This window comes from Sinohyriopsis cumingii, chromosome 11, assembly GCF_028554795.1.
Source record: "Sinohyriopsis cumingii isolate HCF-2022 chromosome 11, ASM2855479v2, whole genome shotgun sequence".
NCBI classification, from domain to species: domain Eukaryota; kingdom Metazoa; phylum Mollusca; class Bivalvia; order Unionida; family Unionidae; genus Sinohyriopsis; species Sinohyriopsis cumingii.
Genome location: NC_142971.1, coordinates 106,970,181 through 106,995,506, shown reverse-complemented (window position 1 = coordinate 106,995,506; position 25,326 = coordinate 106,970,181). Strand labels below are relative to the sequence as shown.

The 25,326-nt window shown below is 38.1% G+C and overlaps 1 protein-coding gene across 2 annotated transcripts in view; it reads left to right on the top strand.

Annotated features, from left to right (window-relative positions):
- The first annotated feature begins 782 nt into the window (after positions 1-782).
- LOC149789238 (uncharacterized) overlaps positions 783-25,326 on the top strand; it is a 36,306-nt gene continuing 11,762 nt past the window's right edge. The window contains exons 1-4 of one of the 2 annotated variants that reach the window (XM_089975404.1): positions 783-1,702; positions 17,809-17,940; positions 20,772-20,926; positions 23,768-24,640. In XM_089975404.1, coding sequence (XP_089831530.1) covers positions 1,414-1,702; positions 17,809-17,940; positions 20,772-20,926; positions 23,768-24,640 — 1,449 coding nt within the window. In that variant the 5' untranslated portion in view covers positions 783-1,413. The remainder of the gene's footprint in view (positions 1,703-17,808; positions 17,941-20,771; positions 20,927-23,767; positions 24,641-25,326) is intronic. The other variant, XM_089975405.1, reaches the window with a different exon arrangement.

Sequence of the window (25,326 nt, the reverse complement as noted above, 5' to 3'; positions counted from 1 at the left end):
TGAGATGGCAGTGATCCGGAACGATGAGCGCTTTAGACTACTCGGCCACTCGGGGCCCAAACTCAGTTACTCAGATATGAGAATATTTTTACTCGTATCTACTTTCATGTTGTGGATTTATTTTCAGACACACATTTGTAAACGTTATACCATGATAATCCAGAATGGATTTAAAGTTATAATCATGCAAATTAAAATGACTTATAAAATTTGTATTTTGGGAAAGGAATAAGAAACAGTAAATAAAGAATCCCCTTTTTGCCAATACTGAAGTAATCACTTCTATACCTAATACAAAATTACCTAATAAAAAAAATCAGTTAATAGCTCCTTGGAGTTACCAAACTGTTCCCTTGAGCTAAAGCAGTCACTGGGGGCCTCACTTATAAAAAAGACTGGAGCCAGACGCAGAACCAGAGAGGACTTCGATATCAAGCCCTGTGTAAATCAACGTATTTATTTGAACTCGTGTTTTACAGAGCATACTAGTTCCCGTTTCTTTATCTAATATTTTTTTAAAGACGTGAAGATATTATTCATAAATATAACGTATAAAATTTAAATTTCGGGAGTCATTCGCTGTGCAGAGAGAAAGAGAGAGAGAGAGAGAGAGAGAGAGAGAGAGAGATGACGCCTATCACTGAAAGTTGATTTTGAGTTCATAAATGGGTTTCCGATATAAAAATATGGGACACATTCACATCTGGTTGATAATGTCACGCTCGACTTCACATATTTATGATTTGTATATCTACCGCGCTAAGAGCAGACAGGTATACCTTACCACTGAAATTGATACTGTGAACCTACTATTTTGCTCACTGTTACATAGGAAGAGATTTTATAATGTTAACCTGGAACAGTAATGGCGGGTAGAGATGGACCGTGCAGGTGTCATGAGATATTTTGTGTGACTTGCGGATTTAAGACATGATATTCGTGTTAGTTGTGTAGTTTAGGCAAGTGGTGCCTCCAAACCTGTTTAACGTAAACCCAATAGTGAACAGGATATATGTGAATAAAAATGAATATTCATACGGTTGTGTGGACGCTTGAACATGTTAGCGTACGTGTATTACACAAACAGTCATGAGCGTTTAATAACAACAAACTTACGCTAGAGTAAATTTACTGATATCTTCGTCTCAAAATTAGAAGAATACCGCTGATGATACTGTCTGGTTAGATTTGTGTCAGAGTGACACTCTAGGTCGTCTTTGCTGGGTAGTGTTTGGGTATTCCATGGAATGTAATTATTTAAGTTTGACCTAGTTTCGTACAGGCCATTCTTCAGGAAGTATCACCGGATTAATGGACGATAGATTATTATGTGGGCCGAATTTCCTTTTTATGTAGTCAATGATAAAACAAAATATATTTCTTTGGTGAATTTCTAAAGACGAGGTATTTATCATGTCTGGATATTCCATAACTCTTATACTTTTGTTCCTTATTTTAAAACTTCTTCCTGGATCTAACTCTGCTGGCGCACCCGGAATGGAATATTGTAGAAGTACGCGCTACAGTCGAGCTGGTGACATAATGATCGCCGTGTATCTCGCCATGCACGAGACGGAAGCTGGTCGCTGTGGCAAAATGTCTGCTTCTCAATTTGCATTGGCCGTTGGTGTGGATTATATAACATCTCTTCTTAATGGAAATGGAAGCAAGAACGAGTCTTTCATCCCGGGATTCAAGTTCGGTAGGTTTATTTGAAAGATATCTTTTTTCATATTTTCACTATTGTATTTTATTGTTTTTGTTTTGTTTTTCTTCTTTGATTTTCAAGTATTTTAACTGGATAGGACTTGTAGAAAGCTGTTCATAATTTTGATACTGGCACATGTGCAGTCATATGAACATTTTCCTCTTGTAGTATTAGATCATGTTTTCGCTTAGCATGTTTCATTTCTTTTGTCTACTTTTTATTGGAACTGTGCCGTACAAGACGATACATTTCAAGGACAGCTCATATTTTCCTTTCAGTCTTTCTCGTCATAAAATTATAATGCCAGTGACTTACTTACATTCACCTGCCATGACTTGGACTTGTCTGTAAGGCATCCTTTTTACTGTTCTGGATACAAGTTTCATGCTTTTGAGGCACTAAAACATCAAGTAGCTTTAGCCGTTACTCGATTTGGGCAAAGTGTAAATATTGCCTTTGACGTTACATGAAAATAACACATTCAGTATATGGTTCATCAGCGCACTAGTCGCTTTCGGAATATCGTAGAAATCACATTAATAGAGCATAATAAGTAGTAAATGGGGATACATTAGCCTCAATGGGAATTAGCATTACAGAACCCCTTGGGAACGTTTAGCCTCAATGGAAATTTAACATGGGGAAAAATCGTGGGATAATATAGCCTCAAGGGGAATTTAACATGGGAAAAAGTCTTGGGTCGCTCTAGCCTCAAGGGGAATTGAACATGGGGAAAACGTCTTGGGTCACTCTAGCCTCAAGGGGAATTGAACATGGGGAATAGAGTTTGGGTCTGTCTAGGGACAAGGGGAATTTAACATGGGAATAAATCGTGGGACTGTCTAGCGTCAAGGGGAATTTAACATATGGAAATTGAACATGGTGGGTCTGTATAGCGTCAAGGGGAATTGAACATGGTGGGATTGTCTAGGGACAATGATGGTAGATGGTCAAACACAACAGAGACAGAGACATACATACACTAGTACAAGCGTGAGATTTATATATAAAGCATTACCAAGACCTGAAATCTTGCTGGGGTGTTCAAAAATTTGCATAATTGTAATGATGCTATAAATAGCTATAATCAAGGAAATGCTCAACGACAAAATGGATGTGACTAAAAGTAACGCTAAAATGACGAAATTGTCCCAGAATTTAAAGGAAAATAAACATATCCCCGAAAATGAAGTTACAATGGTTTAGACTAAAATGGATAAAATTAGTAACTACTTACAATATCAACTTGTGTGACGATCGTGGATAAACACCCATGTATCTATTTATAGCTATAATCAGCTAAAATTCCTATGAAATCCCACTATCTATTTATACTACAACTTGTGGGTTATTCCTTTGGAAAACCCCACTATCTTTTTATAGCCTCAGCTTGAGTGACGTTCCTGTTTATGAACTCTAGTACATATGTATAGCTACAACCTGTGGAAATACCCAAGTCCATATTTATAGTCTCGAAATTTCCAGCGTCAGTGACGTCACTGTACTGAACACTAGGGGATAAATGTCAACAGTGTTGCAAGTGGCTGACCTGAATACACGCTACTGCAGGTAGGTAGGTAGAGTGTATCTGATAGGGATAAAGTGAGTTTTATAGGGACAAACAGAGACCAACACACACACACACACACACAAAAGGTACGCGCGCAGACATACGCACACACACACACACACACACACACACACAAAAGGTACGCGCGCAGAGATACGCACACACACACACACACACAGGGAAGAGGAAAAAACAAACCCCAAATATACTATCAACACAGAAGGGAGATAATACAAACCCCAAATATACTATCTACACATGGAAGAGGAAGAATACAAATCCCATACCTACTATCCACACGGAGGTGAGATGTGAAAAATAAACCCCACGTCTACAATCCACGCAGAGGGAAGAAGAAATAAATAACCCAATATACACTATCCTCAAAGAGGGAAGAGGAAAAAGCCATTATATACTAACCAAACAGAGGGAAGAAGAAAACCATTATACACTATCCACACGGAGTGAAGAAATAACCCTTTATATATACTATCAACAGAGAGTGAAGAAAATAACCCATTATATTCCATCAACACAGAGTGAAGAAGAAAAAGTTTTTTGAAAGCACCTAAGCCCTCACCTGCAATGACCAACTCTGCCAAACACCTACACCCCCCCCCCAACACTACAAAACCCATTTAACCCGTTATTTTATGGCATCAGTGTGTGATTTAGGAAACATCAAGACACAAAATGATGGATGAATAGACTGACTATTGTTTACTGACTTGCATGCCTAAAGAGCATGCGTGAAGGAAAACATCCCTTCATTTCAATTCTAACTAAAACATGTTCCAGAGGGACAGAGATAGGTGAAACAGCACAATTTCATAAAGTGTGAGTAAAAAACAAAACACGTCATCTTTATTATAGAATGTCAAGACCAAGAGATACTTACGTTTTCTTTCTGGTCTATTCTCTTTTAGAAGGTAGTATGAAATTTCACATCAGGGCCAACGCATCGGCTCACATTGTCAATTTTTCCATTTCCATGTCTTTACTGGCACAAGTTCTTCCTCATCTTCAATTTCTTCTTCTTCTGAATCCCTCTTCTCTGTTTCGTCTTGTTTTTGTTTCTTCTCTTTTCTCTTAGGGCACTCTGAATCCCAGTGTCCTTTCTCCTGACAACGATATTAGGTATCTATACTTTTGTCTCTCTTTCTTAGACGAAGCAGGTATTCTGGAGACAAATACCCATTTACCTTTGCAGATATAGCATACTTCATCAGCACTTACACACTTTCGTATGACTCTCATCAAATCAACGACCAAAAGAGTAAGTTTGTTTGCCACTTTCGCCTGTGAATTATGCTTTCGTATGACTTTTAGCAAATATTTGACCAGCAGGTCGATCTGTGCTGACTCTTCCATCTTCTTGATCGTTTGAGAGTGGAATGAATACTCTGACGCTAAGACACTCTCCTTATATACAGGGACCTGCTGCGTATGAAACCTAGTCAAATATAATTTTGCAATAAGATGAAACGATTTCATTGAGAAAGTAAAAGGCAATGACGTGCCGTGTCGCCTCACACAAGACCTGAAGTGTTAGCTCAGATCCGTGTCAGCGATTTCGAAGACGACATAACTGAGCTTTAATCAATGCTCTCCATTTATGCCACAAAACCACGAGGCCTGATTCACGCCAGAAGAAATTTCGTTCGGTCCATAAAAAATAGTATCACATCTGAGAAACGCAAAAACGAACTTCCAGAAAACTGAGAACGACGGCTTACACCTACAACGTAAATCTATGAGGGGGACGCTGACCCTCGTTGAGAAGTACACCGAAATGGGGCTAGATCAAGCATTGTATGACGTCAACAAAGCAGGGCAGTTTATTAGATCCATACAATACGTTGCCTACAAATCTCTAGACACCTTTAAACCAAGACCTTCTCAATGGGGATTAGGGGTCAGAGTTCTTCCCCAATTCTACAGACAAGCCTACACTTATACATTGGTCTTGACATTGTATAATAAGGATGGCGTGTTTTGTTTTTACTCACACTTTATGAAATTGTGCTCTTTCACCTCTCTCTATCCCTCTGGATCATGTTTTAGTTAGAATTGAAATGGAAGGATGTTTTCCTTCACGCACGCTCTTTAGGCATGCAAGTCGGTAAACAATAGTCAGTCTATTCATCCATTATTTTGTGTCTTGATGTTTCCTAAATCACACACTGATGCCATAAAATAACGGGTTAAATGGGTTTTGTAGTGTTGGGAGTGGGGGGTGAGGTGTAGGTGTTTGGCAGAGTTGGTCATTGCAGGTGAGGGCTTAGGTGCTTTCATAAAACGTTTTCTTCTTCACTCTGTGTTGATGGAATATAATGGGTTATTTTCTTCACTCTCTGTTGATAGTATATATAAAGGGTTATTTCTTCACTCCGTGTGGATAGTGTATAATGGTTTTCTTCTCCTTCCCTCTGTGGTGTGCGTGTGTGTGTGTGTGTGTGTGTTTGTGTGTGTGTGTGTGTGTGTGTGTGTGTTCGCGTACGTTGTGTAGATCGTATATTTGGTTGTTTTTTTTTCTTCCTCCCGAGTGTGGAAAGTATATTTGGGGTTTGTATGAGTTAGCGACGTTGTGTGGATAGTATATTTGGGGTTTTTATGCGTTCGCGTACGTTTGTGTGGATAGTATATTTCGGGTTTGTACGTGTTAGCGACGTTGTGTGGATAGTATATTTGGGAATTGTATGCGTTCGTGTACGTTTGTATGGAAAGTACATTTGGGGTTTGTATGCGTTCGGGTACGTTTGTATGGAAAGTATATTTGGGGTTTGTATGCGTTCGCGTACGTTTGTATGGATAGTATATTTGGGGTTTGTATGCGTTTGCGTACGTTTGCGTGGATAGTATATTTGGGGTTTGTATGAGTTAGCGACGTTGTGTGGATAGTATATTTGAGGTTTGTATTATCTTCCTTCTGTGTTGATAGTATATTTGGGGTTTGTTTTTTCCTCTTCCCTCTCTGTGTGTGTGTGTGTATGTGTGTGTGTGCGTATGTCTGTGCGCGTACGTTGTGTGTGTGTGTGTGTGTGTTGGTCTCTGTTTGTCCCTATAAAACTCACTTTATCCCTATCAGATACACTCTACCTACCTACCTGCAGTAGCGTGTATTCAGGTCAGCCACTTGCAACACTGTTGACATTTATCCCCTAGTGTTCAGTACAGTGACGTCACTGACGCTGGAAATTTCGAGACTATAAATATGGACTTGGGTATTTCCACAGGTTGTAGCTATACATATGTACTAGAGTTCATAAACAGGAACGTCACTCAAGCTGAGGCTATAAAAAGATAGTGGGGTTTTCCAAAGGAATAACCCACAAGTTGTAGTATAAATAGATAGTGGGATTTCATAGGAATTTTAGCTGATTATAGCTATAAATAGATACATGGGTGTTTATCCACGATCGTCACACAAGTTGATATTGTAAGTAGTTACTAATTTTATCCATTTTAGTCTAAACCATTGTAACTTCATTTTCGGGGATATGTTTATTTTCCTTTAAATTCTGGGACAATTTCGTCATTTTAGCGTTACTTTTAGTCACATCCATTTTGTCGTTGAGCATTTCCTTGATTATAGCTATTTATAGCATCATTACAATTATGCAAATTTTTGAACACCCCAGCAAGATTTCAGGTCTTGGTAATGCTTTATATATAAATCTCACGCTTGTACTAGTGTATGTATGTCTCTGTCTCTGTTGTGTTTGACCATCTACCATCATTGTCCCTAGACAATCCCACCATGTTCAATTCCCCTTGACGCTATACAGACCCACCATATTCAATTTCCATATGTTAAATTCCCCTTGACGCTAGACAGTCCCACGATTTATTCCCATGTTAAATTCCCCTTGTCCCTAGACAGACCCAAACTCTATTCCCCATGTTCAATTCCCCTTGAGGCTAGAGTGACCCAAGACTTTTTCCCCATGTTCAATTCCCCTTGAGGCTAGAGTGACCCAAGACTTTTTCCCATGTTAAATTCCCCTTGAGGCTATATTATCCCACGATTTTTCCCCATGTTAAATTTCCATTGAGGCTAAACGTTCCCAAGGGGTTCTGTAATGCTAATTCCCATTGAGGCTAATGTATCCCCATTTACTACTATAATAGGCTTTTTTGATGTATAGCGAGCGTATGATAGGACGTTAAGGTAGGAACGTAAGTGCAGTTCTGATTTAGAGATACAGTAATGAATGAAGTGAGTGACTGTATTTTGCTAAATGTTCTTCAATGGGGCTCCGGGTAGCCGAGTGGTTTAAGGCGCTCGCCTTTACCGATCAATGACATCTCACCTCTATCCGCGTGCGTTCAAGTCTCAGGCTCGGCCAACACGTATAAGTGAGAAAGTTTGTTAGTAGTTTCCCCATGGGTCGATGGTTTTTCTCGACATCAAATATACTAGCCGCCATGTATAGTCTATCATGTACTGGAAAGGAAAAGGTTGAACCCATAACAAAATTATCCTTCATAGTCACTGAGAGACTAAAATAATTCACAACGACAATTCAGTTACAAAAGTTTAGACACGAGGTCTTCCTTCGAAGAAATTGTCTTTAATATTTAATACAGTTTTTTTTTTAATCATCAAACGCCTAAGAAGAAATTATTTTATTGTCATGAACTGTACATTTCAGGGGCGGTTTTATAAATATAATTTGTTAACGTTCAAGTGGAGCGTAAACAAGCTGGCCAGTAGTCTCTAAGATATAATATCCAATGTGGCTTGGATCACGATTTCCCCTACTCCTACCGAAATTATGGCATTGTAAGCATTACTTTTAACAATCCAACTGTAAACAGAATTTTACGAAGCATTCCGTTTGTTTCGTGCTCATTTTGTCTATCCAAATCTCTAGGCATACAACAAAAATTGTGCACGTACTTAATTGTAGTGTTGAAAAAAAATCGAATGCTGTATTGATAACCGTGTCTTAGAATATATTGATGAGGGTAAATACAAAATCATAATAAATTTTAGCGAACAGATTTGGTTTTTATAAAAAGAACAACTTTTGAAAAACTCGATTAAACTTGTAAGAACCATATATGGCTATATAAAAAAGCAGCTTTGAAGAACTTCAGCAATTGCTTTAAAATTAATAATTGGATCTACCACTCGTAGATGCGAATACGTTTAGTACGGTTTCTACTTTTACAGAAATATTGATTGAATTTGTCAACAGAACTGCCCTCCTAAAGAATGAAGTACGGCATATATAGATAAACTTGGTATAGTTCTAAAATATAAAATATTATCTGACTTGAGTAATTTGAAAAGAAGTTATTGCCTGCAAACTAAACTGAACATAACCGAACACACTACACAAATCAGTGAAACAAATCTAATAATATGAAATAATATTCCGGTGAAACCTTTTACTCAAGTTACGTAACTTTAAAATCAAGATGTTTTTTTTTATATCCACATTATCTATGTACTATTAAGTAGGGTCAGCCATAATTGTGGGAAATTATCTCTCCTCATGTCAGTGGAAGTATCAAATTACTCCATTCGTGATTTGCAAATAATAACAAGTTTGCATCAAGTTACTCCATTCGTGATATACGTAAAATGACGTCTATGTATTTCAGGCTATAACTGTTTCTTCCTAAGTGTACTTAAATGTTTAAATTGCTTTTCTTTGCAGTGCTGTGAATCCCCGCCCTTTTTGACGTTTTCATAATAAACATATTTGAACTAATATTGAAGATGCACCCCAATACTCTAGTTGAAGCCACATGAAATTCAACAGTATTTCACCCAAAATGCGGTACCATTAAAGTGGATATATATACTACCATTCTTGTTTATATGGATTCCAGCCCGAATCTTGCACATACTTCTTTTTGACCATCCCCTTTACCAACAACAGTTAAGTAACGTGTTTTCATGTATTAGATGGTTTCTTCCTGTCATTAACTCTAAACATGCAAACAACAGCACTGTTTAGACTTTCACGACAATCTGAAAACTGACATCATTTAATAAGTCACATTTGGAGGTGTTTTCAAGTATTTTGCATTTTCATGGCATGCATTTTATCAAACCTGTTCGTGATTTGAGCATCTGAAAATTCGGACACTTACAATTCGTTTACAGTGGTCACAATATGGTGGTCGGACCAAAAACAATAATTTTTCTTTGTCTAACCCCTCACTTCTTGTAACAGTACCATATATTCATTATTTTATTTACAAATTTGCGCCATATTTTGTAATGTGAAAAGATTTGAAATTTTCAGGTTTATTCCCGACCAGTGAAGGTGATATTTACTGTATATACAACCTGATATTTTTTATTGTTACGACCATACGGTCTTAAACTATGTGGCAGAAAGAAAGAAAAAATGAAGCGACAAAGTTTGAGTAAAATGTAAATATTTATTTCCGTATAATACAAAGTTAAAGTTAAAAGACACGGTATAGTAAATTAAATTCCAAATAATACTAAATGTCTTATCCCAAGTCCAGAAGTGAAGAATGTTCCAAATAAATTCCAATAGTCTTGAATTTGCTGATTTGTGAATGACGACCAAATCTGCCTGTAAAAAATAAAATAAAACAACAAGTAATTTCCTTACCGATGTTTTTATTGCTAACAGAAAATGCGCGTCACTAAAAACATATATAATGGCATCCATTTGTCTTAATACTTTTGATTCCTGTGTGTAACTATGTATGTACATTGTTTGGCTATATTATATATGTGTAATTATGTTGTTAGAATGACTAACGTGTTTATTTTACTGTTTTATTTGTATAATTGTCAAAATTACAGCAATCAGTATTTCTCAAATTGTCGAACGTAAAAGGAGTTTCTTAACTTATTACAAGACCCAACCCTACTTTCCAACAATGATAGAGAGTACCTGACGATCGGGTATATCTAGCCATCGACAAGACCATCCAGTACAAAATAATTATTGCAAAAAGTGAATCACAGGAAGGAAGGTTAAGTCTGGCAGGTTCTTTTCTACCTGAGTGCATTTCTTTTAAATCTGATAAGATTCAAGCAAGTTCTAGACACATTATCTCACATAGGGGCCCACGCAGGCAACATGGCGGCTGCCTTTATGTTGCCATCATTGACACATTTATATTAAGTTTCATTTCGGCATACCGTTCTGAGATAATGTGTCATGTACATTCCCAATAACGTTTCAGATGATAAAAATAAATAAATAATTAAATAAATAAATAAATATTGCCGTAGATTAGACACAGCTGGATTGAAACTATCTTCCCGTTGGCCGCACGACATCACATTCAAAGACAAACAGTAACATATACAGCATGCAGGGCATTATATCTGATAAATAAATAACAATTTTATATTACACAAGCCTGGTCACCCCACCCCACCCATGATGACGAGTGAGCTATTTTAAAAAGCACATTAAATTTTGTCTGCATAGCAATCAATGCTATGCTGAAAAACAGGAAAATGAAACTTGCCATAATTATTCCTGATATGTTACTAATAAATTTTACATCTTGAAAACGGATGGAACAGATGCGGTTCTGAATGATCAAAGCTGAAAGTTTAAAATATTTGCTTATTCTTTAATATGGAAAAAAGCAGTTTGCTTGGTCACCGTTTTAAAAAAAAATTCATTGGAAATAAATTAAAAGAAACATTTTCACTATATATATCTTTTACTTAATGCAACAGTTTTAAATTTAAGTTGACTTCATTCCTAAATTCTAAGACTTCTAATTTCCCCATAATTAAGGTCATTACTCACACAATACTGACGCAAGGCATATTATGTAAGCAAAAGCAAAACAGCATATTTAGCTTATTTCCATGCATAAAATCAATGTTAATGTACCATTTTGTTCAAAATATCATCCAAATTACATGAAAAGAAGAAAACTAATTACATGCATATTCATATTTGTATTAAGTTGGCGCTCTACAGTTTCGTATTTTGCATAGGGTTAAAATTGTAAAGAAAACGAATTTCCCCGGGATTCCTCACCGGTTATACTGGCTATTTAAAAGAACAAAACAACCTTATATATCTTTGTGGCGTGACGGGATGTTATCCCGCCACTGTGGTAGGTATGTTATAGTTTGGGTGGGGTGCTCCCAATATTTAAAAAAATTTTTTTATAGAATTCCCACCCAGGCGAGATTTCGGTTGTAAGTTAAATTAGTGAACGATAGATGTAAGGCTCCGAGCCCACAGTAAGCAATGCCGACGGTTAGATTGAATATACAAAAAGTGAAACTCAACGAATAACAATTTAATGACAATTCAATACTCTCCCTCCATTCGACCGTGTAATAGCCTATTGCATCCTTTGATTAGCAGTGTGAGATATATTTCCACATGTCCGTGTATTATATTCACTTGTGTATTCTTCTCTCCTATTCCTCCAATTTCTTCTCCTCCTCCGCCCGACGTTCTCCAAATTCCTTCTCCTTCTCGACCTCTCTATATTCATCCTTCTTCTCCACTTTTCCTCCTCGATTCCTTCTTCTAAAAGTCCAGATGACACACACACGTCGTAATAAAAGCACAGTATCAATTACTTCTTATACATACATCAAAAAATTGCGTCACATCAGTACATATTCCTAATCCATTATACTAAACAATATCATAGCAATTAGACGCATTTCTTTACATTACAACTCATACAAAGTATACAAATATTCAAATATCCATGCTCTGATATATCCATACATCCATATTAACTAAATTTACACAGGTCAATCATTTTCCAAATTCACAAATCAAGCATGTGTAAATTCTAACATATCACATGAATACATGCACTAGTTTGCTACAACGTAACCTAATAGCGAATCACAAAATGAATTCTGACCACAAGCTAACAATCTACATAATTCTATAAATGATACTCAAGCTCATTTCTCAAATACACATGTCAATTAACACAACAAGATAAATCTACGTATTCAACGATCGTAGTAATTAAGTGTACATACCACACATAATTACAATTACAATGCCATAATATTCTGCAAAAATCGAGCAAATAACTTACTGAACTTTACGAAGTTTTGTTTATCCTATAATCTCCTTTCTAAGTTTTACCGCCATATTACGAGTGGCTTCCTCAGACTAACCCTATAATGCTCAGCAAGCTTCCAAGGCGAGACTAAATTTTCGCTTGCTAGTTAGAATATATAATTAGGATCCAAATTGTTATCACAACTCCAATTGGGTGTCGCTTTGACGCGATCCAGCCAAACTTAGCGGACAATGTCCTTCTCGCTGTCTGTCCACGTGGATACGGATTTAGAACACGCCCCGTTCCCTCTCGGATTCCTCTGATCTTGGGACAAAACTGTAACACATAGGTGGGAAGTCGCCTGTACCGATCCAAGATGACGTGTCTTCTTTTTGGTCACGGTAACCGAGCGTAAGAGATTAACTCTAGCCTGCAGCAATGTTCAGACATCAAACCATGGCTTGTAATAATACCTTAGTTTATACACGATTTATGAACTTGGATTGAGCAAACGTGACAATCTTAGGTATTATTCAAAGAACCTTTAATTCCCTTTATTTTGGTGCATGATTGATGGGTATAATATGGGTTATAGAGTATGATGTTCGTCCATCGATGTACATGAGGGCCATTTAAATTTAATGTCATCAATTCACTGGAGGTGGGTCCGGAGATGGCTGATCAGTCCGATCCGGGCCCGGAAAAGTCTGTTGCAGTGGTGACATGGATGTGCAGGTTGCTGGCCGGAAGTTGCGGAACTGATGTTCCTGGATTTGCGCAGATCACGTTTTTCAGCTGCATCCATCAGTCTTTTCTGCTCAAAGGCTTCCGCACCAGCGTTGACTTGACTGCACCAAACAGATCGGTTAGCAGCGACACTCTCCCAGGTATCAAGATCAATGCCTATGTTCTTCAGCGAAGCCATGAGGGTGTCCTTGTATCTCTTTTTTTGACCACCGTGATATATTTTGCTTTGTTGTAGCTCTCCATAAAAGACCTTCTTAGGTACGCGTTCTATCGGCATGCGGACAACATGGCCAGCCCATCGTAGTTGTGCCTTGCACAGCATGGTGTGGCTGCTTGTCATACCGGCCTTACTGAGCACCTCTGTGTTTGGTACATTGTCCTGCCATCTGAATTTCAGTAGTTTCCTCAGGGAGGACATATGGAAGTGGTTTAGTTTTTGAACATGGCGGCTATACACAGTCCATGTCTCGCAAGCATAGAGGAGGGTGGGGAGAACAACCGTTGCGTAGACTTTGAGTTTGGTGGCAAGCTTGATGCCTCTCCTATCCCAGATATTTGAGCGGAGTATACCAAATGCTATGCTGGCTTTGGCAATCCTAATGTTGACCTCATCGTCTTTGTGGACTGCTTGTGAGAAGGTGCCGCCGAGGTATGTGAACCTGTCTACATTTTTGAGCTTATGATCATTGACAGTGATGGATGGTTCCAGGTAATCTTCTCTAGGAGCTGGATGATGCAGAACCTCGGTTTTGCTGGTAGAGATGCTGAGTCCGAAGTTGGAGCACGCTGTGGAAAAACGGTCCATGCTCTTTTGCATGCCTGCCTTCGTGCTGGAGTTCAGGGCACAGTCATCTGCAAACAGCAGGTCGCGAATGTTCTCAACTTGGACTTTGGTTTTGGCTTGGAGCCTCTTCAGGCTGAAGAGAGTGGGGGCTAAAACGCATCCTTGTTTCACACCGTTCGTAACAGCAAAGGGTTTGGAATAGTTACCCTGTCCTGGAATCTGGCAAGCATGCCATCATGAAACTGTCTCACCATTTCAATGAAGACTTCTGGACATCCAAATTTGGCCATGATCTTCCAAAGGCCTTCCCGGCTGACAGTATCGAATGCCTTAGTCATGTCCACGAAGGTGGTGTAAAGCTGGATATTTTGTTCAAGACATTTTTCTTGCAACTGTCTGGCAGCAAAGATCATGCCGATGGCGCCTCTCTCCTTTCTGAAGCCACACTGTCTTTCTGGTAGTAGGCCATGGTCAAGGTGTTCTGTGAGTCTGTTCAGCAGTATCCTGGCGAGGACCTTGCCAGCGATGCAGAGTAGAGAGATTCCTCTATGGTTGTAGCAGTACTGGCGATTACCTTTGCGTTTGTAAAGGCGGACGATGTATGCATCTTTGAATTCCTGGGGTATGCTTTTCATCTTCCACATGCCACATAACATCTCTGTTAGTCTTACCACTAACTTAGGCCCACCAGACTTGTAGATCTCAGCTGGGATGGAGTCTGCTCCTGGAGCTTTTCCACTAGACAGGAGCTCAATGGCCTTATGAGTTTCAAGCACTGTTGGAGGGTCAGCCAACCTATCGTTGATCTCCACCTGTGGTAAACGGTTGATTGCTTCATCGTTGATGGTAGAGGGTCTGTTGAAGATACCGTCAAAGTGTTCCACCCAGCGATCCGGTATCTTCTCCTTCTCGGCTATGAGAGTGCTGCCATCGGAGCTCAAGAGTGGGGCTGTACCTGCTGTTACTGGGTCATAAACATCACGAAGAAGAGCACTATAGAAATTCTTGATGTCGTGTATGTCGGCAAAGGACTGGATATCATCAGCCTTTTGGCTCAGACATGTGTCCTGCATCTCGCGTAGTTTCTTCTGCACAGCTTGGCGGACTCTGCTGAAGGCATCTTTCTTTGCAGCGGACTTGGGGTCGATGTTGTATGCACGATGGAGATGATGCTTCTCTTCTAGCAGGGACTGTATTTCTTCACAGTTATCGTCAAACCAGTCTTGGCGCTTTCGCGCAGTGACGCCAAGGGTTTCAGATGCAGTGGAGTACAACAGATGTTTGAAGGCCATGAAGCATTTCTCTACTTCGTTAGGTATCAGAGTCTGTGGTTTCTAGCTGGCTTGTCAGAACTTCAGACAGAGCTTGCTCATTGTTGCAGACTTTCAGCCTGGAGACGATGAGTCGTTTTGGGACTTTAATTCCCTGTGGGCGTCTGGGAGGTTGAATGTTTAGATTCATCTTGGAGATCAGTAGCCTGTGGTCTGTCCAGCAGTCAGCACCACGCATGGCCTTGGTCACACGGACATCCTGCCTGTCATTCCTACGAACTAAGATGTAGTCGATCTGATGGCAATGCTTAGACCGTGGGTGCATCCAAGTTGTTTTATTGCGGTTAGGCAGACGGAAGATGGTGTTTGTGACCAGGAGATCAAATGTTGCGCACATTCTCAAGAGTAGCTGTCCATTACTGTTGCAGTTGCCAATTCCATGTCTACCAATAACTCCCTTCCACGAGATGTGGTTCGCGCCAACTCTGGCGTTAAAATCACCAAGAATGATCAGCTTGTCTGACTTTGGTACCGAAACAATCAGAGTTTCCAGATCCTGGTAGAACTTGTCTTTGGCATCCTCCGAATGGGTCATGGTTGGTGCATAAGCATAAGCTTGCTTTTTCCATGTAAGGGTAGCTTCAGCATTATAAGCCGGTCATTAAATCCCTTTGGTAATATGGAGAGCTTATTCACCAAACTCGACTTGACAGCGACTCCAACTCCAGACTCCCGACGTTCATCGGTGTCACGTCCACTCCAGAAAAAGGTGTAACCAGCTCCAACTTCAGTCAGTTGGCCCTCGTCGGCCAAGCGAGTTTCACTTAGGGCTGCTATCTTTATCTTGTAGCGAGCAAGTTCTCTTGCAATCAGGGCAGTTCTTCTCTCTGGTCTGTCAGCCTGTGCACGATGCAATAGAGTGCGTATGTTCTATGCACCAAGAGTGAGTGGAACCTTTTGGCTTTTCTTTGTGTTTCGACCGCAAGAATGGGGTTCTCTCCAGCCGCGGTAAGCTGGTATGGGTAGATGAAGCAGGCTATTTTTAGGGCACCTTTTCTAGCCCCTTCCTCAGGCTATGGAGGTAAGCAGGGTTATTTTGAAGAGGTCTGTTTAGTCGCTCAGACGGCTGCCGAAATCCATTTCTGCTTCAGATCAATGGAAGACGACCATATGGTCTGAGCCGCCTGCGTGCAGGTCCGCCACTACGGCTGCCAGTGCATCCACACCTGCCGCGTCGCAGCTCGCCCATCGCCACTGGACTTGGGTACGTGTGATGACATAAATGACTTGCGCAGGAGTTGGATTAAAGTGAGGAAGAGTTGCGCTGCGTCAGCCTCACTCTGTCGTCGAGGCTCCACTTTGTCCAGTTGCAAGACGTAGAGTATACAGCTTGGCCTTACTCCAGATGTGCACCTTTCACAAACTGATAGCTCATCTTGGTCATTTTTACTTTCTGGACTTCAGAGGTAAATTGTTAAAAAAGAGCCGATAACTTTTTTAAAACATTTTGTATATGTAGTAATTTATCCATTGCACTCTCAGAAGCTGAAATTGTCTAGTTGGGCAAAATTAATTTTCCCTATTTTAATAGGTGCTAAAGATAGTGTACTTGTGTACTTTAGACTAATTCAGGCTGATTTTATTTAGCATAAGGGAGCAGTCATTTTAGTTAGCAGTTTGCTTAGATCACGTACAATTTCCATAAATACAATATCCAAAGAAATATCAGCCACATTACCTAAAAGTAGCATAGAGGGGTGTCAACATCCTCTCCACTGTCCATGTTTCAAAAGCAAACAACTTCACCTTACATATGTCACTCTCTCAAACGTACATAAGAACCGGTGAGCGCCCCCATATGTATGTGAAATTAGAGATTGTATATAAGGAGAGAACTGAACAATTAATTCATTAGATTCACTCCTATTTAGAATTCTTATTTCTTATGTTCTTGTTGTAACAGTCAGTCTTGCAGGCTTTGGATTATTACACAGAATTACAAAGTGCTAATTGAACCACAAAATTAGTTTGGGACTGTTGTGAATTATTCAATGTTTTGGACATAGCTATTTTGATACATTCAGTCCAGTTGTCAGACCAGTACATTGGAGGATTTGAAACTAATGCAGAACATTCGATTCTTTTGGTCTTACATAAATGCTATAGGATTATTTTGGATTCAGTTCATAATACTGTAAGTTCTTCTTACATTTTCATTGTATAACTTTGATAATTAAATTAGGTGTTAAGTTTTACAAAACTTTCTGGTTTCTCTTCTCTCTGTTACTCAACCATTATAGATTATAACGTGTAGCTGCAATTTATGAGTAAAGTGCCCTATCCTGAGACACACATCATTTCTCCTAACCTGGCCTGGTCTGTGGAGGACAATAATGACTTACAGTTCATTCCCGCACGAGCGACCCATCGGGCTTTGTCTGTCTTCTTTTTAGGCCAGAAATACATGGTAATGATAGATTTGGGAGGCATCTCATAGTATAATATATGTCCCTGAGAAATCGTAAAATTTGTTTCGTCAATTATATGTTTCTACAGCTCAGCGAATCATGATTGTTTTATTGAGAATATCTCTAACAAAAACAGACAATAGTAAAAACAATAGTCCAACCAAGATATATGAAGAAAGATAGTAGTTATTGTTGACTGACAATATTGTTCAAGTGATTGTGTGAGGTTTTTTGCTTATCTGTTTCTACTTCAGGTTACGACTTCTTTGACAACTGTAATAACGAGGACCTCACGATAGACATGATGATGGATTCTCGTCAGGTTGGAGGCTCTGTCAAAGCTGTTGAGTGCCTGAATGACACTACACTTCCTAGATTATACGCAGGTATATGGAATGCACATTTCTTCACGGATGATTTGTCTTGTTCAAGTCTGAGAGTATTGAACTTCAGGAACGTTTTGTTGGAACCATACCTTTGTACAACAGTATCACATAATCCCGCTGGAAAATTAAGTCATGAACTAAACATCTTCAGAACAGAGAGATTTTATGTATAATGTAATCAATATACGATTGAAATAGAGTATATCTTCCTCTATGCATGCAATTTGTGTCGTGACCTTCAAACGAAATATTTACCTTATTAATTTTGCTTTTGTCCTAGATTACGAATTTGAATCTATTATGTCTTCGCAGTTCAAAGATACAATTATTAGACTATATAAAAACATTTATTATTTTTAATTCAGGGAAGACGCCGAATTAAATATAATATATTATGTATTTAACTAAATACTTTTGTTATGTGGTTTAACGCCATTTCTCTATACGAGATAGTCCATACATGGCGGCCAGTAGAACTGGAGGAGGAAGAACCCGGGAACACCCCGGAAAGAACCACTAAGCCGTGGGAAGCTGCTAGAAAGCTTTTTAACGTATCAACATTGGCCGAGTCCGAGATTAGATCCCACGCAAATTAATCTCAAGTATGAAGTATCCATCTCATCAAAACACCCAATGGTTTCCTTGAAATGTATGAACCATCTATTATGGGAATAACGACCTCTTATTGTATGTTCATCCGCGCATGCTTATGAAATGTGTCGAATAATAATTCCAGTTGTTATAAAGTGACGGCGGTTTTGCCAGGTGATTGGCTGTAAACAGTCACGTGCCACAGCTCACAAATTTTGCACACATTGGTAAATTCTTGGGACTATATTTTGGTCCTAATCTGCTTCGGGTGAGCTAAAGTTCAAGCTTTGTACCAACTCCGTAATAATGACAACAACAACGTCCCCACCTCCCGCTTGTATGCTTCAGATCAAAATGTGCAACTCCATATATAATCTGCTGTTAGACGTTTAAACTAAAGTCCTTCCTGCGCACCAGCAATACTACATGTAGCAGAATTTACGAGCGACTCTAATGCGTTTTTAAATAATTACATTATTACTTTGATAGTATGATTCAGTTAGAGGTTGTGTAATGTCATGGCCATATGACGTACGAAACAGTTGATCTCAGTAAAAAAAAGGGGCACTATTTTTTATGTTGAAGGCTCGAAACGCGTATAAAGCGAGTACAGTGACTGCTCAGCATGTAAAGTATACTGCACAACAAAAGATCACTGTCGACGCGATCACCTCATAAACTCTGATTCTGTGTAGGCCAGGCGATCAAAGCTAATAAAGAGTCCTTGATTCAGTTAGCTCCACATCAACGCTAAAGGAAATGAATAAACGACCCGATATTCCGGCATCATGTGAAGACGCTAATGAAAGAACACTACGTGCTTCCTAATGTAAAATATATTGATATTATTTTATGATAGAATGTTGAGAAAACTCTATCAGTAACTACATTAAACGTATTTTACTCTTTTGGCGTAATTGTATCTCAATAAAATGGTACTTGCATCGTTGTCGTAATAATAGAGAACGTAATTTGGGGTGTTGGGTGGCTGGGAGGTAAAAATACTCTTTAATAGTTTTTACTTACGCTAAAAAACGACTTGACCTAAGAGTCTTAGTGCGGGGGGGGGGGGGTGTGACACACAGGGATAATTACTTTTCTGGGTGGGAGGAATTCGTTCTGTGTGGACAAACTACACCGCTCAACGGGTATGTGGCTGATGGATTGTTTTTCACAGAGAGAAAATTGTCAAATAGAGAGGAGAAATATTACTCTTTGAGAATTTATTTTAAATTTTTTTTATACCTCGGGCAAACTGTTTCTGGGAGGAAATTTGACTATTGACATCGGCACTCACATTACGAGATAATCCCTTTTTTTCTCAACAGTCCTACTTATATTTTCTTCCGCTAAGTATAAACAAGTATTCACTAATGTATGTGGTATGTTCCTAAAGCCATACATCTATAGTACGACCAGTATAACTTCCTGTTAGCTAAAACTACCATATGTACTCACGTATATAGATCGGTTCAAACTGCAAACAATATAGACCCTCGTGCCAGTTGAGGATCTATATTATTGTTCTACAAACTGCATAGACCCATTAGATCTATCCTTTATTACCACAATTCACTGTAATCGATGTCTTTACATTCTAACGGCTTCATGTCAATTTTAAATCGTTTAACCGTCACAGAAGATGTATGTTTTTAAAGACGATTTGGGGCACTTTTTTAAGAACGATTTCATTCTAAACAAATTCCATCTTTTTTTTCTAAAGCGTATGGGGTATTTATATCAGTGTTAATGGCCAAGTAGACTACTTTTAGCTGTGACAACGCCACACAGTTTGTATATTAATGGCAAAGTGGTCTGCTTTTAGCTGTGATACCACCACACTGCTTGCATGTTAATAGCAAAGTGGTCTGCTTTAAGCTGTAATAACACCACACTGTTTGTATATTATTGGCAAAGTGGACTGCTTTAAGCTGTGATAGCACTACACTGCTTGTATGTTAATGGCAAAAGTGGCATGCTTTTCTGTGATAACACCACACTGCTTGTATGTTATTGGCAAAGTGGACTGCTTTAAGCTGTAATAACACCACACTGCATGTGTGTTAATAGCAAAGTGGACTGCTTTTAGCTGAAATAAGACCACACTGCTTGTAAATTAACCACACTACCTTTACATTTTCTGGGAAAACATTTCGAATACGAACACGTTACCCCGATAAATGAAGTTATGTGAGTATATATGTATTTATACATTGCAACGAGAACTGCTTGTATTGCAGGTGTTCTAGTTACCTCGTCCATCGAAACGGCCAAAATCATCCTTACGATGTTGCCAAACAACATGCCCGTGATTCGACCTGTTCTGTCGGCTCCAGATCTTGACTCATTCCCCAACTTGTTCAAGACTTCAAGCCGTCCCGACACTTACGCTCAGGTAGAAACTGACATGTCTCATACACCAAGATAACCACATGTACTCATACGTTTTTATTTGTATGAAAATATTGTAAGAAATTTGGATGTATAATAATAAAGCTTTTAAAAACATTAGAGTATGACGTACCGCTAAAGAGCATTTTGGCACAAGTTACAAGTAATGTGTGAAAAAGAGTAGATAAAATATGCCCCAACGGCGTTTTTCCTTCAATAATGAAATGAAAAAAACCGTGTCCATGATTTGGATTTTTATAAAACTCCAAAAGATATTTAAATAAGTCAATTTCACTAGATTTTATTAATGACTAACTACTACTACTACTATAACTACTACTACTACTGGAAAGAGAGGAGGAAAACAAAAGCAATTCATTATAATCCGTGATAGACGAAACATGCAGACAAGCAGTATTACTACATTGATGCTACAAAACGTAACAAAACATACTCTGATACCTTACTTTACTAAGGATACAATAAGTTTGGAGTGATCTAAACGCCTTGAAAGAAGAACTTGCTAATACGGGGACAGTGTTTTAAATAGAAACATTATGTCTAAGGGAGATTACCACTTTGGAAAACCAGATTGAGCTTCATTATTCACCTCCCTTTTTGACGATACCGTGACTCTAGAATTCAAGACGGTAAAGCATATCGGTGTTTAGACCTCAACAATTGTTAGGATCATATACTTTGCCGTTTTTGATTATCGGACGAGTGATACTTTCTCGCCAGGCAAAATTATCAGATTGAAATACAGAATGGCACAAATATTTTAATATTAGGTTAGTTTCTGTCCAAGTGTTCTTAACAACTGCGCCCATTTCCTGACCGGATATTTCTAATAGTTCTCGCAACTTCTTGTAATTGGCTCCTCATGGATATCGTCAACATGAAAATTATACGAGTATGAGCCAGATGGGGTTGCAGTGTCTATAAATCTCTACAAAATTATTACACTTCTCTTGACATAATATGGCCCAGTTATATACTCGGTTGACTGTTATCCAAAAACATCATTGTATCGGTGAATGCTGTAATTAGCTTCCTTTTGAGTTTAATGTGGCATTAGTATTCTTTCATTCCAAACATATTTTTAAATTTACGCTTCAAGACAATATAGGTATTCAAATTACTTAGTTCTTGAACCAGCGACATGGCCTTGAATATCAGTAATTTTGGAGTCTTTGCGCCGCTCCCCCCCCCCCCCCCCCCCCCCGCGCACCTGGCTTTTGGCATATTTGCCATATTGTATGCTGATGATGCATCCAGTTGTGCAGATACAGCGATACATCTACAACTCCAAATTAAAGCTGTGGAGGAATTTAATGATAAAACAGTGATGAAGATTGATCTTGATACAACTAGAATAATTCTTTTCAGAAACTGAACTTTCTATGCAAGTTATAAAATTATAGTAATTGTTCTACCGACCTTAGATAATTAAATCTCTGCAAGCATATAACTATATGTTTGCTTCTGTACTCATCAGGGCCAAGGCAAAAGCAAGAACATTAATATATATATATATATATATATATATATATATATATATATATATATATATATATATATATATATATATATATATGGGCTTATTTTGGACTTCTTACTTTTTAAATCAGTGAAATTGTATGACATGATCTTTCTAATGTAATATTTTGGGGAAGAATAGTGGGGCTGTGCATATTCAAACCAAGCTGAAAATGCCCATGCATGACTGTTTTATACAAACTCTCTCAAATTACCAGTGCATACCAGTACTTGTTCAGAATGTAATATCACTTCATTTTATTGATATTGATGTGAAGTTTTTCTCTGCATCTGACACGTTAGAAAACGTATGAAATACTGGATAAAAGATGTATGAAATACTGGGTAAAAGATGTATGAAATACTGGATAAAAGACATATGAAATACTGGATAAAAGATGTATGAAATACTGGATTAAAGATGGATGAAATACTGGATAAAAGAGGCATGAAATACTGGATAAAAGATGTATGAAATACTGGATAAAAGATGTATGAAAAACTGGATAAAAGATGTATGAAATACTGGATAAAAGATGTATGAAATACGGGATGAAATGTATCAAATAGTTGATAAATCTCATAAATATGAATAATCTTGGATACCATTGATACTATTACAAAATGTTTTTGAGACTTAATAAATTCCAACTTTTAATGTAGTATCAGTATGTCGCGTTTCCGTAGATTGTGTTTTTATTAAAGATTAGATTCATGCATCAGCATCATTATGACACGTTGCTCTGAATTCTCCAATACAATGTACACGATCTTGCGTTATATAATTAAAAACATAAATTGTGTATGAGCCTGTAATCACTAAATAAAAGTTGTCATTGTCATTTTTTATTGTCATTGCTAGCGACAGCTTACTTGATCAGTAGGGATTATCCAGCTTTCGTTCTCATTTTAAATTCATGACTACGTAAAATAGGACACAAATCAGAACCTTATATATTACATCGACTATATATATATATATATATATATATATATATATATATATATATATATATATATATATATATATATATATATATAACCGTTTGGAGGTCGTTGTAATGCATGTAATACAATTAAGCCTCCATTCTTTTATTTTTAATTTAATTGTGTTAAAATGTATGACACATACAACGGAGTAATCTAAGTAAAAATATATTTTAATTAATAAACCGAACCACCCAGGTACATCTCGTTGCAACTATTCGTTATAATAACGACAATAAACGGAAATATGTGCATTAGATGAGAAATAGAAAGGACATTTCGAAGAGGATAATGAAGTCTTACATTTTATTTTTTCCAGGCTTTAGTTGGACTAATGAAATACTTGAAATGGAACTACGTGTCTCTGATCTTCACAAACGACAGTCATGGGAGAAGCTATAGAGATCTCATTCGCACAAAAGCGTTCAAAGAGATGATCTGCATTGCATCTGAATTTTCACTGAACCCTCTGGAAGGCACAGATGTATTGTACAGAATGGCTGACAATATTATTGGACAGTTGGCTAAAACAATGGCAACGGCAAGCAATGACAATTTAGGTGTCGTCTACGTGGGAAGTTCATCTAGTGTTAGTTTGTTTCTCGACCGCGTATGCAATAAATCTGGACTCAGCCCTTTGCTTGTATCTAATCTCCATTGGATTTTTATTGGTGATTCAGGTTTTGATAGAGCCGTGTACGACTTCAGAAATGCAGTATTTAACAAACGATGTACTGAATCAGTTTCTAGAAGGCCACTATTTATCACATTAACCGATTCGTTGTTAGGCCAGATTGATTATCTTAAACATTTCGAACGTTTGGTGTCAAATTCATCATACGATGGTCCTCTGTCTTCTTTGATTACAGAATATAAAAGTCTCTATTGCAAAACAGGTGTATGTACATCGAATGTCACGCAGTTCAAAACCTTGGCAAACTCGCTTTATGCCTTAGCAACAGCAGTGAAAAGACTCTGCATCTGGCCGTACGGTTCGTGCTCAAATCTGTCAGTGAATGTTCTTCGAGGCATGACCGTTAATTATTCAATTATAGACCCAAATCAGGTTCCTGATTCACTACGGACAAGTAGACCATTTACGTATGCCAATGACGGATACATTGAGTTCCTTGGTACGGAGGATGAAATAGAAATTTATGCTGCAGAATCGGCAAGTCAAGTATATCAACAGGTAGACTACTATGTGTAATTTATGTATTAAGAGTTTCTTTTACATTATTGATAGATTGTAGTGTTTTCTCATTATGGGGAATCAGGTTTGAGAATATATTTTCAAACTGAGTAATAAGCCAATTTGGTTAATGCTTCTTTCATTCTGAACCATATTTATGGTAGCAGACTAGTTTCGTAGAATGGCCCCTATTATACTTCTTAGTGCGAGGAATCCATGGGATATTGTTTTTTCTTCATAAATAATGGCTTATTAATTTGAGACAGCAAAAGCTATATGTATTAGGTATTTGCGTCTTGTTTGGAAAACGTGACATCAAATACCGATGCAGGCCGGGCTTACAACTGCATGCTGAAAATGTATACCAGTATGTAGCAAGAATGTATGAAATTAGATTCTCTTGAATATTTGGTCTCTGCTTTGTGTTCAGGAAAGTTAGCGCGTTTAAGAACCATTCATTTAACAACGACTATTGCCTTGAGGTTTTTAGAAATATAGAAAACAAAGACCTCAAGCCAACTCATGCATCTTTCATTTTTCCTCTCAGCCTTGACGTGAAAGTGTACGAATTTTGTTTAGACACTTGGCGTGATAAAATAGCAATATTCATTACACGCAAAGCGTATTGATCAGTTTACATTAATCAGTATGTAGATGCGACTAATTTAGACCCCACTGCACAGTGT